Here is a 15862-nt window from a genome sequence, read left to right as displayed (position 1 = left end):
TGGGTCCATCTGTCCTATCACATCTATTCAACTCTGCTATAGTATGAAAGCAGGCATAAAATAATCTATAAATGAATGAAACTGGCTGTGTTACAGTAAGATTTTATTTACAAAAACACATGGCAGGCTATATTTACCCTGTGGAGTGGTAGTTCACCAACATCTGAGATAGATAATTAAGTGAAAAAAAAAGATAATCGTAACACTGAAGAAAACAAAAAGATACAGAGAAAATGGAACATTAATTCTAATATACTATATGGCTCGGCTACAGATAGTATTTATATAATCATAGTATAAACAACAGCTATTGTTTTTACCAACTCTTATAAACTTATTGGCAAGATAAGAAACAAAGGAAGTAGAGTGTATACAAGTGGTTGGCATGGAGGGGGAAGAATGTAAAATAGTTAAACTATCAAAGTCAATATATATAGGGGCACCTTGGTAGTTCAGCTGGTTAAGCATCTGACTCTTAATTTCAGCTCAAGTCATGATGTCAAGGTCATGGGATCGAGCCCATGTTGGGCTCCACACGCTTGGGCTCCACACTCGGCACAGGGTCTGCTTGAGATTCTCTCTCTCCCTATCCCTCTCCCCCTGCTTGCACTCTCTCTCTCTCTCTCTCTCTAATAAATAAAATCCTTTTTTAAAAAGTCAATAGGTTAATACTAAATAACTGAAATAATTAAAAACTCGAGAATCAGTATGTTATTTACTTTTATTTTTTAAAAAGATTTTATTTATTTGAGAGAGAGAGAGCATGAGAGGGGAGAAGATCAGAAGGAGACATGGACTCCCCATGGAGCTGGGAGCCTGATGCAGGACTCGATCCTGGGACTCCAGGATCATGACCTGAGCTGAAGACAGTCGCTTAACCAGCTGAGCCACCCAGAAGCCCTACTTTTAAATTTCTAAATAGGTAAATTAAGTTAAAAGAATTAAAAGGGAATGCCTCTGAGGAGCACATCTAGTATTTGGTGGTCAGATGGCAGCTTTTTATCATTTTAAATCTCAGTTATCAGCTCGACTTCTTAAAACTTTATTAATGTATATGGTGAATACTGCTAATTACCAACCTGACATTTATTTCCCCTTCTTCTTATTGCCTACTTAATGTCTCTTCTCCATTTCTTCTTACAAACCAGAAGCCTTATTTTGTTCAGAGAGGCAATGCTCCCTCCCACATAAAAAATATTTGTTTCTCTTGGTTGGTGTAGCCAAAGATAGGTCAGCTGAAGTCTCTAGGGAAGAACCCATTTTCTGATCCAAGGGTCACCCTTTCTTGCTTTCTCCCTTCCTCTTCCTATCTCATTTCACTGTGAGTGAAATCCAGAAAGGCAACACTCCTGGGGACCAAGTGGATGAAAGCTAAAGGCTAAAGATACATCACAGAAAACTCCAAGATACCAGTCCTTGATGACATTATTGAACAGACCCACCAGTATTGGGCTACCTAACTCCAGACTCCTTGCTACCAAGAAAAATCAATTCCTACATAAGCCAAGTAGTTAGGTGTTCTCTCTTTTGCAAATGAATTCATTCCTAACTTGTACAATATTTTTGTTGACAATAAAGATTTATGTTCATTTTCAAAAAGAAAGAAAATGAAAGAGCCTTGATTTGTCCAGGCTTATCTACTCATCCATCCTACTAAAACTAAAAAGAGGGGCACCTGGGTGGCTCAGTCGTTAAGCATCTGCCTTCAGCTCAGGTCATATCCCAGGGTCATCAGGCTCCCTGCTCAGTGAGAAGTCTGCTTCTCCCTCTCCTACTCCCCCTGCTTGTGTTCCCTCTCTCACTGTCTCTCTCTGTCAAATAAATAATAAAATCTGAAAAAAAAAAAAATGTTTAAAACTAAAAAGGGAAGTTTGAAGACTCATACACACTGAAAACAGTGTGTACATAAGACATAAAAGATGGGGACACCTGGGTGGCACAGCAGGTTAAGCACCTGCCTTTAGCTCAGGTATGATCCCAGGATCCTAGAATCGAATCTAACACTCGGCTCCCCGCTCAGAAAGGAGTCTGGTTCTCCCTGTCCATCCGCCCCTCCCTCCCCAGCCTCTACCTACCCCCCATGTGCTCCCTATCTCAAATAAAATCTTTTCAAAAAAATACTTAAAAAAGTGACATAAAAGATGGCATCTCAACAATCAGTGGGTTAAGCCTCTGCTTTTAGCCCGGGTCATGATCCAGGGTCCTGGGATAGAGCCCCTTGTTGGGCTCTCTGCTCGGCAGGGAGCCTGCTTCCCCCTCTCTCTCTGCCTGCCTCTCTACTTGTGATATCTCTGACAAATAAATAAAATCTTAAAAAACAAACAAAAACAAACAAAAAAAAAAAACAATGATACAACATAACCAAATGTTTCCTTCATATCCTCACATCTTTCTGGGAAAACTAAAAAACTGCTTTTTCCCTCACATCCCATCTTATGGTTTCATCTTTCTTCAAGCCTCACTAATTTAACTAGTGCTTAAGACCAAATCTTCTAAGAGACTATATATCTTGTATCATATTTAAATCAAAGAGAACTGGGGAGCCTGGGTGTCTCAGTCGGCTGAGTATCCAACCCTTGATTTTGGCTTGGATCATGATCGCAGGGTCATGGGACAGAGCCCTGAGTCAGGCTGTGCTTTTGGTGGGGAGTCGGCCTGGGATTCTCTGTCTCCTTCTCCCTCTGCCCCTCCCCCTTCTCATACATTCTCTCCCCCGCCCCAAATTAGTAAATAAATAAAACCTAAAATAAATAAATAAATAAAACAGAATGGTAGCAATCTAAAGTTTTTGTTTTTTTTTTTTTTTAAGATTTCATTTATTTATTTGTCAGAGAGAGAGCGAGAAAGCAAGGGCGCACACACAAGCAGGCAGAGTGGCAGGCAGAGGCGGAGAGAGAAGCAGCTTCCCTGCCCGGCAAGGAGCCCCATGCGGAACTCGATCCCAGGACCCTGGGGTCATGACCTGAGCCAAAGGCAGTGGCTTAACCGACTGAGCCACCCAGGCATTCCAGCAATCTAAAGCTTTTAACTACACAGGAAAAGAAATTATCTTAAAGTCTTCTGTGTCTCTATCTGCAACTATTCTACAAATTAGTGTCATAAATTTGCTTAACTCTAAGTTCAAGAAAATTACACTCCAAGAGTAAATATGTCTTATATAGAAAAACACAAATTTAAATTACTTTAATTAAAGCAAAATTAGAGGTTTGGGAATGAGAGGGTTAATTCAATCCAAAACACAACTACAGATCACTATCTTTAATAAGTATTAATGTTACTTAATTTTAACAGTACTGTAAATATATTTGCACTACTACTAAAAAAGTACACTTCATTGCTTAAGCCTCTGCTTTCATTCCACATTTTTTCTATCATCCCAAACCAAAATTTAGGTCATTAGACACACAGCCTATTCCCACTTCAAGAGAATTCTTAAAATGCATAAAAGAAAGGATGAAGTGGTCAAGGAAAACTGAATACTTACAGTACTCTGCTGAAGTTAACCTCCTGCATATGTCTATATGACAGCTTGTTTTAGTCTACATTTTCTATAAAGCTATAAAAATTACCAATCCCAAAAAATGTTAAGAGTTTACATAAGATAGCTTACCTTTTATTTATAGGTTTTTCATCTTTTTCATAAGGCTTTACAAACCATTTGCCAATGCGTACAAAGTTCCGATTCATTAAACACCGTTCCAACAGATTGTGAACTGCTTTAAACAGCAAAGTACGACATTCATAGGAAAGTCCATTCTCCCACACTCCATCTTCCTCTTCTACAAGAGAAATGAAAGAAACAAAAAGTAAAGTAGTGGCACTATATCTACTCAGAGCCAAGTAAAAAGTGTTATGGTTTAAATTCATAAACCCTACTACATAAACCCTACTAAACCTCAGAATACTGAGCTACCACCACTTCAATGTATCTCTAGACTTTAAAATAATCAGGTTTCAAAGTTACTCCATAAGGAGCAAAACATGTTAAGTGTCATGTATTCCATTAAAGTACCTGAAAACTATTTTCCTACCGCGTAAAAAGTCAATGATATACTGCAAACATACTGGTTTGGTTTCTATATCAATGCAAAGAACATCTGTATTAAGCTGGGAAACATTAGGTACTCTACCTAAGATGCCAATTTCTAAGTTGGCTCACTTGATAGTTACTTTGTCCTAATTCCTCCAGTCATTCAGCCTGCCAAAAAAGACCTAGCCAGTTAGTAATTAACTCATAATATTTTGGGTCCATCAGCATTCTAATCCATGACTCAACTATAAAAATAAGTGATGAATAAAAAGGAAGCTTGTGGCACAGAGCCCAACAAGGGATGCATTATTGACCACCTTAGGTCTCATTTCAACCAAATGAGTCCCATGATTACTATTCAATATAGGATCCCCACTTGAAGAAATTTTAAAATATAAAGACTTACATTTTTTAAAGGATTTTATTTACTTATTTGACATAGAGAGAGAGCACAAACAGGGGGTGCAGCAGAGGGAAAGGGAGAAGCAGTCTCCCCGCTGAGCAGGGAGCCAGACCCAGGACTCCATCCCAGGACCCCGGGATCATGACCTGAGCCAAAGGCAGGCACTTAACCGAATGAGCCACTCAGGCGTTGTATTTAAAATTTAAGTCTTGGTGCACCTGGGTGGCTCAGTCGTTAAGCATCTGCCTTCAGTTCAGGTCACGATCCCAGGGTCCTGGGATGGAGTCCCACATCAGGCTCCCTGCCCAGTGGAGAGTCCACTTCTCCCTCTGCCCCTCCCCCTGGTTGTATTCTATCAAATAAATAAAATCTTTAAAAAAAAAAAATAGAACTTTCAATACAAAGTTATAACTACCCTACTAACTATACAGCCTCAATTTTGCCAGCCCATCTATTAACCACTTCAGCTTAACAAAAAAATGTTAACATAGCTATTTTTCAATTAAGTCTAGATGTAGTTCAAAAAAATTTATTCTCTATCCATTTCATATCTTTAACAAACCATCCAATGAATCCTGCTACAAATGATAATTGAGCTTTTAACTTACTATTTCAAATATAATTTATATCATTCCTATATACCTTCATAAACATTTTATAAACTTTTTATAAATTTTATAAATATAAATATATAAAATTTTATAAATACCGGTCATCTTTCAATATAAGTAAAAAATAAATGATAAAATCTTTCTTAATTCAACACTAAAAATGTCTCCACTATACCCAAAGAATAATAATAAACTATGATGCTTCTGAATAAAGGCAGAAGCATGTATTAAGAGGGACACATGGTTTATATTCATAATCTACACAATAAATGGGTAGACTAAAAAGCAAAGTGACAGTGGACTTTAACTGCACTAGAAATTTGTGCAACTACAAAGGTTAATGTTGATTTTATGTTGTTCTTTAAATTGTTTCCTAAATTAGGCAAGTCTTTCAAGTCAACTGTTTTTCCAAAAAGGTAAGCTTTAAAAAAAAATGATGTAAACGTCAAAAAGTGACAATACTCGAGGGCTGGAATAATTTTAAATCATTAATATTAAAGAGAAAAAGGTTTTATTTTCTGTTATATTGTAGACAACCTTATATATGTCCATATAAAGCCAAAACTTAACAAGTTTCACTTTATTAAAGAAAACAGTAGGCTAGAAGAAAAGGGACATGGCACATAGTGACTTCACTTTAATTATTTCAGGATCTAGATCACAAGTATATTTGTGAGTTACTGAGAAAAAAAAATCTTAATCTGCTTTCAGCCTAATCAGATTCTGTCATTTCAAAATTAGTCACATTAAGAGTTTTACCTCAAATTGCGATTTATGAAAAAAAAAACACATGCTTTTAATTTCCAGTTATGCTGGGAATATCTCCCAGTTCTTCACTTCTTTGTAATCTATTAAGTATACTTTATTTTTATTGCTCTTTACCTCAAAACTCCTTACCTTCTGAGAAGCACAATGGTTATAACATTTGTCCTACACAAGAAACCTTTGCCAAAATATTTTTAACTAGTTTTAAGTTTTAAAGCCACAAATATCCATATCCAAGACACAGAGTTGTTACCATTACATATCAAAGTTGTTCAGTTACTATAAACTTCGAATATCAGAAAATTATTCATTCAAAACTTGAGAATGAATCTGTCTTCTTCCCACAAAGAGTAAATAAAAAAGTTTTTGGAGTAACAGAAGTCTGTAATACAGTAACTTACATACATTTTTTACATAAAATTCTGAAGATTTTTATTTTAAAAGTCTATCTCAGCTAAACCTGAAGTTGAAAGTTTAAGAAGAATACTAAATATAATTTAAAAATTCAGCCAGTACTAATATTCAGGCATTTCTCCCTCATTGCTCTAAAGTTTATCTAAGGAATCAGGTGAATTTAATGCTTTTATGTAGAGAAATTTAGGTTAACTTAATCCTCATTTTACATTATACCCTCAAACACCCACAATTTTCATTAACACTAAATGGGAGTTATGCATAAAACAAAGAAGGGACCACCTGTTAGGGTTTTCTAAGCCAACAAATATCTGCTATCTTCACCTATAGCAAGTAACTAAGCAACTATTACACTAAGCAACAATTCCATTTTTCACTGCTGAGGAAATAAGTCCTAATAATGTTCAACGAAAAGCCTGATGATTTTTTTGTTTTGTTCTTGGTGTGTGGGGGGCCTGGGGAGGTCATCTAGAAATAAGAGCCTACCTCAGCCAAGCTTCTAATATCCTGATGTTATAATAAGCATAGCAAAAGTACTTCTCTACATGTGTATTCAGATATGAAAAGTGAAATGGTACAATCAACACACCCAAAACAGTGATATGCACCTCTTACACTAATTAAAACCAGCCCCTAAATTTTAACACCAGTATTTTAACAGAGAACAAAATAGATGGAACACATGGCAAATCTTTACCTAGCTCTCGTGAATTTAATCAACCACAGCCTCATGGAAAAAGTCTATTTAATGCATTTAAATAAATGTTTTTCTCCTCTTGTCTCTGTATCCCCAAAGATAATAGATTCAATTTTGTTCATAGTACTTTTTCATTAGAACTCTTAGATTAGAACTCTTTGTCGTCATTACCTGAAAATTTTTTACAAAATATTTGAAGAAAACAATACAAAAGTTCAAATGCTAAATTTGATTACCACAAAAATCTTCCTAAGGATAGATTATAGTGATGACACAAACTATGTGATCGGTCAACAAAATAATTCTGAGTGGAAAAAAAAATGAAAAAACAAAAAAGCTGATACACCCAGTACTCGCATTCAACATTTTTCTCAGAACTGACATCTTTAATAACTCCACAGTAATAAACCAGTAAAAAAAGTATCTTTTCCTAAATAATTCTGCCAACCTTTTAAAACACCACATATACTAATGAATAATGAATGGGTCAAAAATTATAGAAAATACCGGAATTTCCTCAGAGAATAAAGAGAAATGTTTAAATATCTAAATCAGTGTTTGTCTTAAGTAATAATTGCTCTTTCAAAGCCATTCATTCAACAAATATTACTCAGAGCGTTAAGCTGGCAGCACCACTGATCTCTGGCAAAACCTGAAAACCTCTGGTTTAAAAATCCCCTGAATATATGTTGATAAAATAATTATCTTTGATTTGAAAATTTAAAAGATGTATGTTTTTGCTTAAAATGGGCAGTACACAGAAGAAATATGGCAAGCAAAATTGTCCCTAGACTAAATAATACAAAAAGTTGGGTCACAAGTAAACTACGGAACAGAAGATAGAAATGAATTAACTCCCTTTAGGCCAGCTGGGGCACATAACAATTTTTTTTTTAATTTGGCTGACACTAGATTCCTATACTTGGCTGCTATTTATCTGTTTCTCAATCCTCTTAAAGCTGCCACTTAAGGTTAAAATTCCACTATAATTAACATCCTTCAATAAAAGAATCTAAAATTAAATTCTAAGAGCAACCAATGGCCCATTTAGTTTAAAAGTATTATGATGAAATTCTGGTATAATGAAAGTATCTGGACAAGTTACTAAAATCCCATATATACACCACAGGAGCCAGAAAAAATAACAAATATTTTTAGCCCTGCCTGAGTCTGTTTTTTTAGTTCTCAAGGTATCAGTTTTCTCAAAGAGTCTCATCGCAGTCTAGCTTGCTATAGTTTTTTTTTTTTTTTTAAAGATGCAACCTCATGAGAGGGAGTAGTTTTTATTTTTATTTTTGTCTTAAGGGGAGGACTAAAAGCCAATAATGACAGCAATAAAGTTCCAAAAAGGTTAAGGCACAAAAGAAAAATACCCGAAAACTCTTCTCATTCAAGGACACATTAATGGTAATAAAACAATCTTGCTTTGATGAAAACTAATAGTACACTTAAAAGAACCAATCAGTCCTATCTATTATACAGAGAGTTATGACCAGAGGAATTAAGTTAAAATTTTCCCAGCACCGATTTTATACCTCTATCATACAACCACTAAATGAGGTCTGCTACAAATTTTAAATTAAAAAATATGCATAAATAAAATTTAAAAAGCTATGATCAGAGAGTTTTGTTCCCTAATCCTTCTTCTACAAAACATAATGATATTGATTCAACTAACCATTCTCTTAGAGGAAGCAAAGCAAAAAAGTTAAAAAAAAAAAAAAGTTTTTGGCTTTGGGATTCAAGGGATATTCTGAACAAATCTCTCCCTAGAATGTTATAGTTAAGCTATTACTAGTTAACAAAACTTCTAACCCAAAAATCGTTAGGTCTTTGCAAATTACTAAACAGTACTGACTGCTACTGCTACAAAACCAGTTACAGGGGTTTAAAGTATGTATCAAATTAGATTTGGTTTGCTGTTAACAGATTTTCACCAATTAGCAATAAAGTTAAGTTTACATTGTTTCTATATCTCATCTACACTTGAAATGAAAATGACCGAAACACATGCCACATGATATTCAGACAGGCAAAATTTAAAATGCACCATAGAACCTGTTTAGACTCTTCAAAACTATCAAGGATCATCAAAACAAGGCAAGTGTGAGAAAATATCACAATCTGGAATAGCCTAAGGAGACACCACAACTAAATGTAGTATGCTGGATGAGAACATAGGATAGAAAAAGAACTCTGGGTAAAAATAAAGGAAATCCAAATAAAGTACAGGCTTTAGTTAATAACAGCATCAATATTGGTTCATTAGTTGTGCAAAATGTACACAATACTTGGTAGTAACAATAAAAGAAGCTGGGTGAGGGTTATATAGGAACTCACTATACTATCTTCCCAAATTCTGTATAAATCTAAAACACTTTTAAAATTAAAAGTTTATTTTTTAAAATACTCTATAGGGGACATGAAAGAAAAAAGGGGCTGAGCAAAAGCAATTCTATACTTTTATAACTGGATCTTTCAGTTAATAAGAAAAACAGAACTCTAATCTTTGCAAAACAGAACGCCTTCCCTCTTTCCCTCATCAAGAAGGGAAATAACACCATAGTCACCAACATTTCAGTAACAAGATGTGGTAGGTGCTAAGCCAAACAGAAGGGCACTGCCTGTGCCTGCAAACAGCAAGCTCCAACTAAATTAACCAGATTTTTAGTTACCACCTGGGTCCTTCCGGTTCCCCTTTCCTCAGTGCTACACCTCCACTTGGAACTCAGGACTGCCTCCTGCAGCTGATGCCACCCCTACTGTCCAGCTGCTCTCTTCTCAGGGGAGCTTAAAAGAAGGGAATAGAGTGCCACAGATGGAAAGAAATGAAAAAGGGGTTAGCCAGAGAGACAGAGGCAGACTAATTATCCCAAAAGGGAGGCAGACGGTATCCCTGGAGCAAAGAAAAGGGCGAGACAAATATACTCCATCCGAAAAGACCTTGTTATTCTTTAAAATAGGTCTGATATAAGTAACAACATTCTGAAGTAAGTGACAAGTTAGGGAGGAAAAAAGCTAAAACATTACATAAATACTACTGACTATAAACATCGTTTAAGACAGTACAGAACAGGCTTTGGAATGGTAATTACGATTAGACATACTACTACTAATATATTTTGCTTTGCTATTTCAATTCTTTCACTCTGATAAGTTTTTCAAAGTTAATTAACATTCAATGGCATTCAGCAAAATCTAACAATTAAAACCTATTCTTCCAAAATTATATTCATTCACATTCAAGATCAGTATTTTAAAACTACAGGTATTACCATTTTTTAAAATTATGCAAAAAAAGCAAAGTTAAACCACAGAAGCAATTTTTTAAACTGTAGCCCAGTTTTAGGAGAAAACATATTTAATTCATAATTTAGGGGGAAAAATCCACATAGTGTTTTAATATATATCAAGACAGCTCACATTTAATTTTAATAGGCTTTGAAAAGAACAGGCCTACTACAGTAAAACTAAATACTACACATCTGTTAAAATTATCTGATTCTACAAAATGTATTACATGAAATCTGGGGGGGAAATGGTCTGTTCAAATGCTCTGCCAACTTTATCAATACTGAAATCCCCAAGTCAGCATTACAGTTCATATAGTATATAGTTTATCAACTAGTTTATATAGCGCATAGTTTATCAATAACATTAAAACAGTCTCCAAACATTTTAGTTAAGGTCTTTATGACCACTTAAAATAAAGAATAAAATAATTCCACCATACCAAAGTCAATGGAAGGAAAAAGGAAGCCTGCAAGCTTAATAGAGAAATGTCATATCCTGACACATGTGTGTGTGTGTGTGCATACACATATACTTATACATACACATACATATGTGAAGACATCATTGTACATATTTAGAACTACACTGCATACTCAAAGACCATATTCAGAAGGAAGGACAAATATCTCCAGCAGAGATCTTCTTAGGAAAGCCAGAAAAGCTAAAAAGCATTTATCAGAAAAGAATTATAATCACTCTCAAAAATAAAGATTAGCACCAAAGGCTTTGTTCATTAGAAGGTAAAAGGAACTATCAAAACAAATGCAACACATACATTTCTACAGAAACATTAGTGTTCTTAATGTCTTCAGACAGTCACCTGGATTACATTATATCCAAAAATAAAATAGGTCTTATAAGGCAAATGGACAGTAACAGAAACTTCAGAGTACTCAATTTCAAATAAAAATGCTTTTAGTTATCTAAAAATCCAAAATTTACCTGTCAAGCAAGAATCATTACCAAACATCTTGCTGAAGTCCATGGACCTTGCAGCAAATAACTAATCATTTACATTCCTATCCTGAGATTCAGTTAACATTGACTCTTAAGAGTCTAAAGCAAGCACAAGCTTCACTGACTACATGGAGAGATAGTCTCTTTCTAAAGTAGTATTTGGTCCTAAGTAGTCTTACTGATAGGTTCATAATAAAATTATTTCTGTGTAACTTTACAGAGTATGATTCCATGTCCTATAAAAGCTAAACAAGTTGGCACTAGTCTCATTTTAGTCAGTCTTTGAAGGAACAATATCTAAAAGAATCACTCTCAAAAAATAACAAAATTAACATATGTTTTCATATGTTAATACAACCACAATTAACAACAAAATATGTAACTTGAAAAAACACATGAAAAAGTTACAACGTTTCTAGATACTCCTACAACTGTCTGCATATTCATACAAGAGAGCAGTGGCAGAATGGACTCAAATGGTGAATTACAGGTGCCTGCAAATGACTTTGTCAGGAACTTTATGCTCCCCCATTCCATTTTTCTTAAATAACATGCCTTCCCTGTCTGCAAGAAATTCACAAGGAAGCTGGGTGGTGAAAGAACAATTATTCAAGGCTAAACCCTGCCATAAAATGGATAAATTTACATAAAATAAAACAACCACAGTGAAATATAACAGTAAGCTAAATTTTTATCTGGCTTAACACCTAACAGTGTTTCACAGAAAAAAAAAAAAAATCATAATTTGTAATATAAATGATTTTTAGAAAAAGTATATAATGTTGCTATATATCATTATAGTTAGAAATGATAAGTTGTGGGACGCCTGGGTGACTCAGTCCATTAAGTTTCTGTCTGCCTTCAGCTCAGCTCATGATCCCAAAGTCTTGGGATCAAGTTCTGCACTGGGCTCCTTGCTTGGCAGGGAACCTGCTTCTCCCCCTGCCTGCTGCTTCCCCTACTTGTGCTCTCTCTGTCAAATAAATAAATAAAATCTTAAAAAAAAAAAAAAAAAGAGTAAGTTGCTTTCACCTGACAAGTCATGGTGAATTAGGTCAGCAAAACTGGGGTCTTCACCCCACCAAAATATCCACAATTCTCTTCTTCCAGGTCTTTGATCTCGCCGCCAAACACCAAGTACATCTGCCTTAAGGCAGCGACTAAAACTGCTCAAAATGGGGTCTTCCTCTGTCACCGGAAACAGAATAGGGGCAGAAGTTGGGCCTTGCCATACATATCTTTTCCATTTAATTCCCGTCAAGTCAGCCTAAAGAAAAGAAAGCATGATTATTACCGCATATTCAAAGTCAATAGTACTTTCTCTTAAAGCTCCTTATTTCATTGAGACATTACGATTTTTCAATATATACGTAAGATATTAAAGCAGCTGACAAAAAAAATGATTCTTTGATCATTCAATAGCCAAACTATTAACACTGACATGTCACTGAATAGCAATAAATGTGTCCCAAAGAAAAATAAAATTAAATAAATAAAAGAAACTTAACAATGTTAAATATAAACATGTACTTTAATATAGCACACTTAGTAAACATTTCCTCTAAGTTCTGTTCCAACTGGTCATGTTTATTCCCTGGTGTCAAACATGTAACAGAAAATTAATTTTTAAAGACTCATCATTTCAGGGCATCTGGGTGGCTCACTTGGGTTACGCCTCTACCTTCGGCTAGGGTCATGATCTCAGGGTCCTGGAGCTAGGGTCATGATCTCAGGGTCCTGGGATGGAGCCCCACATAGGGCTCTCTGCTCTGCAGGGAGCCTGCTTTCCCCTCTCTCTCTGCACCTGCCTCTCTGCCTACTTGTGATCTGTCAAATAAATAAAATCTTAAAAAAAAAAAAAAAGACTCATCATTTCATGTGTATAGAAGTGATGGCTCTAATGAAAAGAAATGTGAACTATAACTGAAAAAATTGTTAGTTCTTCACATATCCCTTTTAGGAAAAGTGAAATAGGCGCTCACAAAGAACTGTTAGATTTGTACTAATCTACTTTCAAAGAACTTGATCTTAAAAGTACTAAAAATAGAGTCAAAGAAGACAAATGTAAAACCTGCTGTTATGTTTTGCTGCATCCGAAGAGATGCTGATTAATGGACACTATACAAGAAAACATTTTCTAAGAGACGGCATTAAAAATCCCAATTTGGCACGGTGAAAGAAATTCAAGAGAAGAAATTCAATTATTCTTTAACTTAGAGGTGCAAAGCATAAGGTGCCAAAAATGAAACTGCTGATACATGACTGGCAGTTTACACTTGCCAACTAGTTGTGCTCCGCCCACTCAGTTCACTTACCTATCACATACTCTTAGAATTTCTCCTAGCACACAAAAAATGAAAAAAGAAAGTCACTGAAACTTTAAATCATGAACGGAGCTAAGCTACTGTCCAACAGAGGACTAAATATTTGCAACAGTTGGTAGTTTTCAAAGTCTTAACTGTGGCCGTTCCCAGAACTGGGCCAACCTATACAATTGTCATTCCTACATCCAGCTTCCCTAGAGTTTTCAGTAAAAGGAGGAGCAGCCTGCTCAAAGCACTCTAAAAATACAAGCAAAACAAATACAAAAAAGTAATGATAATAATAAAAGTTAGTGCAAAACCACAGAACCTCCATTAGCCCGTTTCAAACATAATGTTCTAATAAAAGCAAGATGGCTAGAAATTGTCAAAATGGCAAAATGTCCTCAAAGTTTAAAGAGAAAACATATGAAATGGTATCTACTGATTTTCACAGAGAGATCTTAACTCATCTAAGGGAGAAACTAATCTTCCGTTAGTTCGACTCATTAGAAAATGTAAAACGAAGAGATTTTTAGTACATAAGTTCCGGTGTCCTGTTTATTGGGGGAAACCAAATTACCAGAGTGAGGCATAAAGGCACTGGGAGAACAGGCAATAATGGAAAGTGTTAAGAAGGGATACATGGTCAATAAGGAGAAAAGCAATAGTTAAGCAAGAAACACAGAGGAAAATGTGACTGTCCTGCCAGATAGGAGCACAAGTTGAAGACAAGACTACGGTGAAGAAGAGTCGGAAACAAGAAAGAAAAAAAAAAAAAAAAAAAAAAAAAGCCTGCACTCCTTAACCAGAGTCTAGGATGGTGGGAGAAAGAACCTGTTTCAGGGGGTGGGTGCGGAGCTCTGCCGCCGCGCCAGCTCCGGCTGGGCCTAGCCTAGGGACTCGGGCATCTGGATCAGACCCGGACCCCCTCCCCCACGGCCCAAGGGCGCACCTCGCGGCCCCCTCCCCCACCGCCCCGCTTGCCACGGCCCCCGCCCGCGGCCCCTGCACTCACCAGGCAGAAGAGGTTACAGTGACAATCTTCCAGGCTGGCCCCGTTCGGCACGAAGGAGGAACTCATCGTCCCTCACAGCAGCCGCCGCCGGCGCCACAACCCACCATCCGCCATTACCGCCGCCTCCGACCAGAGAGAGAAACACAGACACCGGGGAGGGCGGGGGGGTGGTGGTTGGGGGAGCGGTGGAAGAGGAGGCCGCCGGGCCGCCCGCCCTCCCCACCCACCCCCCCCGCCGCCGCGAGCAGCCCCCGCCGCCCGGCCGGCACCTAGCCGCCGGGGGCCCAGGGCCGGCGGAAGGGCCGCGCCGCGCTTGCCCCGCGGGCCGGACTGCGGCCGCCGCGGAGCCCGCGGACGCTCGTCCCTCTCTGGGCGACGGAGGAGATATGTGCCCCTTCCACAAGAAAAAATAATAAATTACACAATAAATAATTAAAATCGAGTCCGAGAGGGCAGAGCCCAAGCCCTTGAGGGTTCTCCCGGGAGGGGAAGCGCCCGCAGAGGGGCAGGAAGGGCAAGAACCGGGAGAGAAGCCCAGGCCCCCGGCCCGGCAGCGGCGATGTCCTTAAGCCCAGAATCTCCTCAGTGGCGGAGGTGGTGGCGGCGTCTGCGGGCTCAGACCATTCTCTGGCTATGTCTTCGTGTCGTCCCTGGGCCAAGCTGGCCTAATGTCTGCTCTACTGCGGCCTCACCGCCCAGACGCCGTAGTCTCCCCCATTTTGTGGGCCCAGCGGGCGGTGTTTTTCCCCCTTTAATCCGAATTCACGGGTTTTCCCTTCGCTTTAATGGCGGCCACAGGGACCAGCTCGCCCTCTCTGCTCGCCCATTGGCCGCCTTGAGGTCACGTGGGCCCGGGCTCCGTGGGGAGGAGGAGAGAGAGGGGAGTGAGAGAGGGCCGGGAAGCTTTCGGCGGAGGCGGTGAGCCCTGGGGACCGGACAGCCAGCTGGCGGCTACTAAGATAGCGCCATCTGCTGGGTGCCCCAGCCAGTGTAAGATGACCCCGTCCCAGGCCCGTTCTCCTTGCCAGTGAATTTACAGTGCAAGAGGGTTCACATCAGAAATCGGAGATTTACGTGGAAATCAGTTTGATTTCGTCGGAAGAGAAAGTGTTGCAAAAATTCCCAGTCATTTTCACTCGCAAACCCCTGAGCTGGGGAGTCAGACGATCTGAGACATACCTTGAACACTTAAAAGTTGTGAGATTAAGAAAGAAATGTATGAGAAACAATATAGCCTTATGGTTACAAGCCTAGGAGTTAGAGCCACACTTGCTCGGGTTCAAACCTTGAGTGCGTCAGTTCTGTGTCTCAGTTTTCTCACTTGTAAAATGGGGAAAACATAACCCCATCTCACAGGAGTGTTGTGATAACTG

The 15862-nt window shown here is 38.0% G+C and overlaps 1 protein-coding gene across 2 annotated transcripts in view; it reads right to left on the bottom strand.

Moving 5' to 3' along the window:
• Positions 1–15305, bottom strand: part of MED13 (mediator complex subunit 13) — a 105577-nt gene extending 90272 nt beyond the window's left edge. For both annotated transcript variants that reach the window (XM_047706011.1, XM_047706012.1), the window contains exons 1-3: positions 14490–15305; positions 12204–12438; positions 3611–3779 (exon numbers count right to left, since the gene is read on the bottom strand). In XM_047706011.1, the coding sequence (XP_047561967.1) occupies positions 3611–3779; positions 12204–12438; positions 14490–14555 (470 nt within the window). In that variant the 5' untranslated portion in view covers positions 14556–15305. The remainder of the gene's footprint in view (positions 1–3610; positions 3780–12203; positions 12439–14489) is intronic.
• Positions 15306–15862: the final 557 nt, after the last annotated feature.

This window comes from Lutra lutra, chromosome 16 (assembly GCF_902655055.1).
Source record: "Lutra lutra chromosome 16, mLutLut1.2, whole genome shotgun sequence".
NCBI classification, from domain to species: Eukaryota; Metazoa; Chordata; class Mammalia; order Carnivora; family Mustelidae; genus Lutra; species Lutra lutra.
The sequence above is the reverse complement of the archived record's forward strand: the minus strand, read 5'-3'. Positions and strand labels throughout refer to the sequence as shown.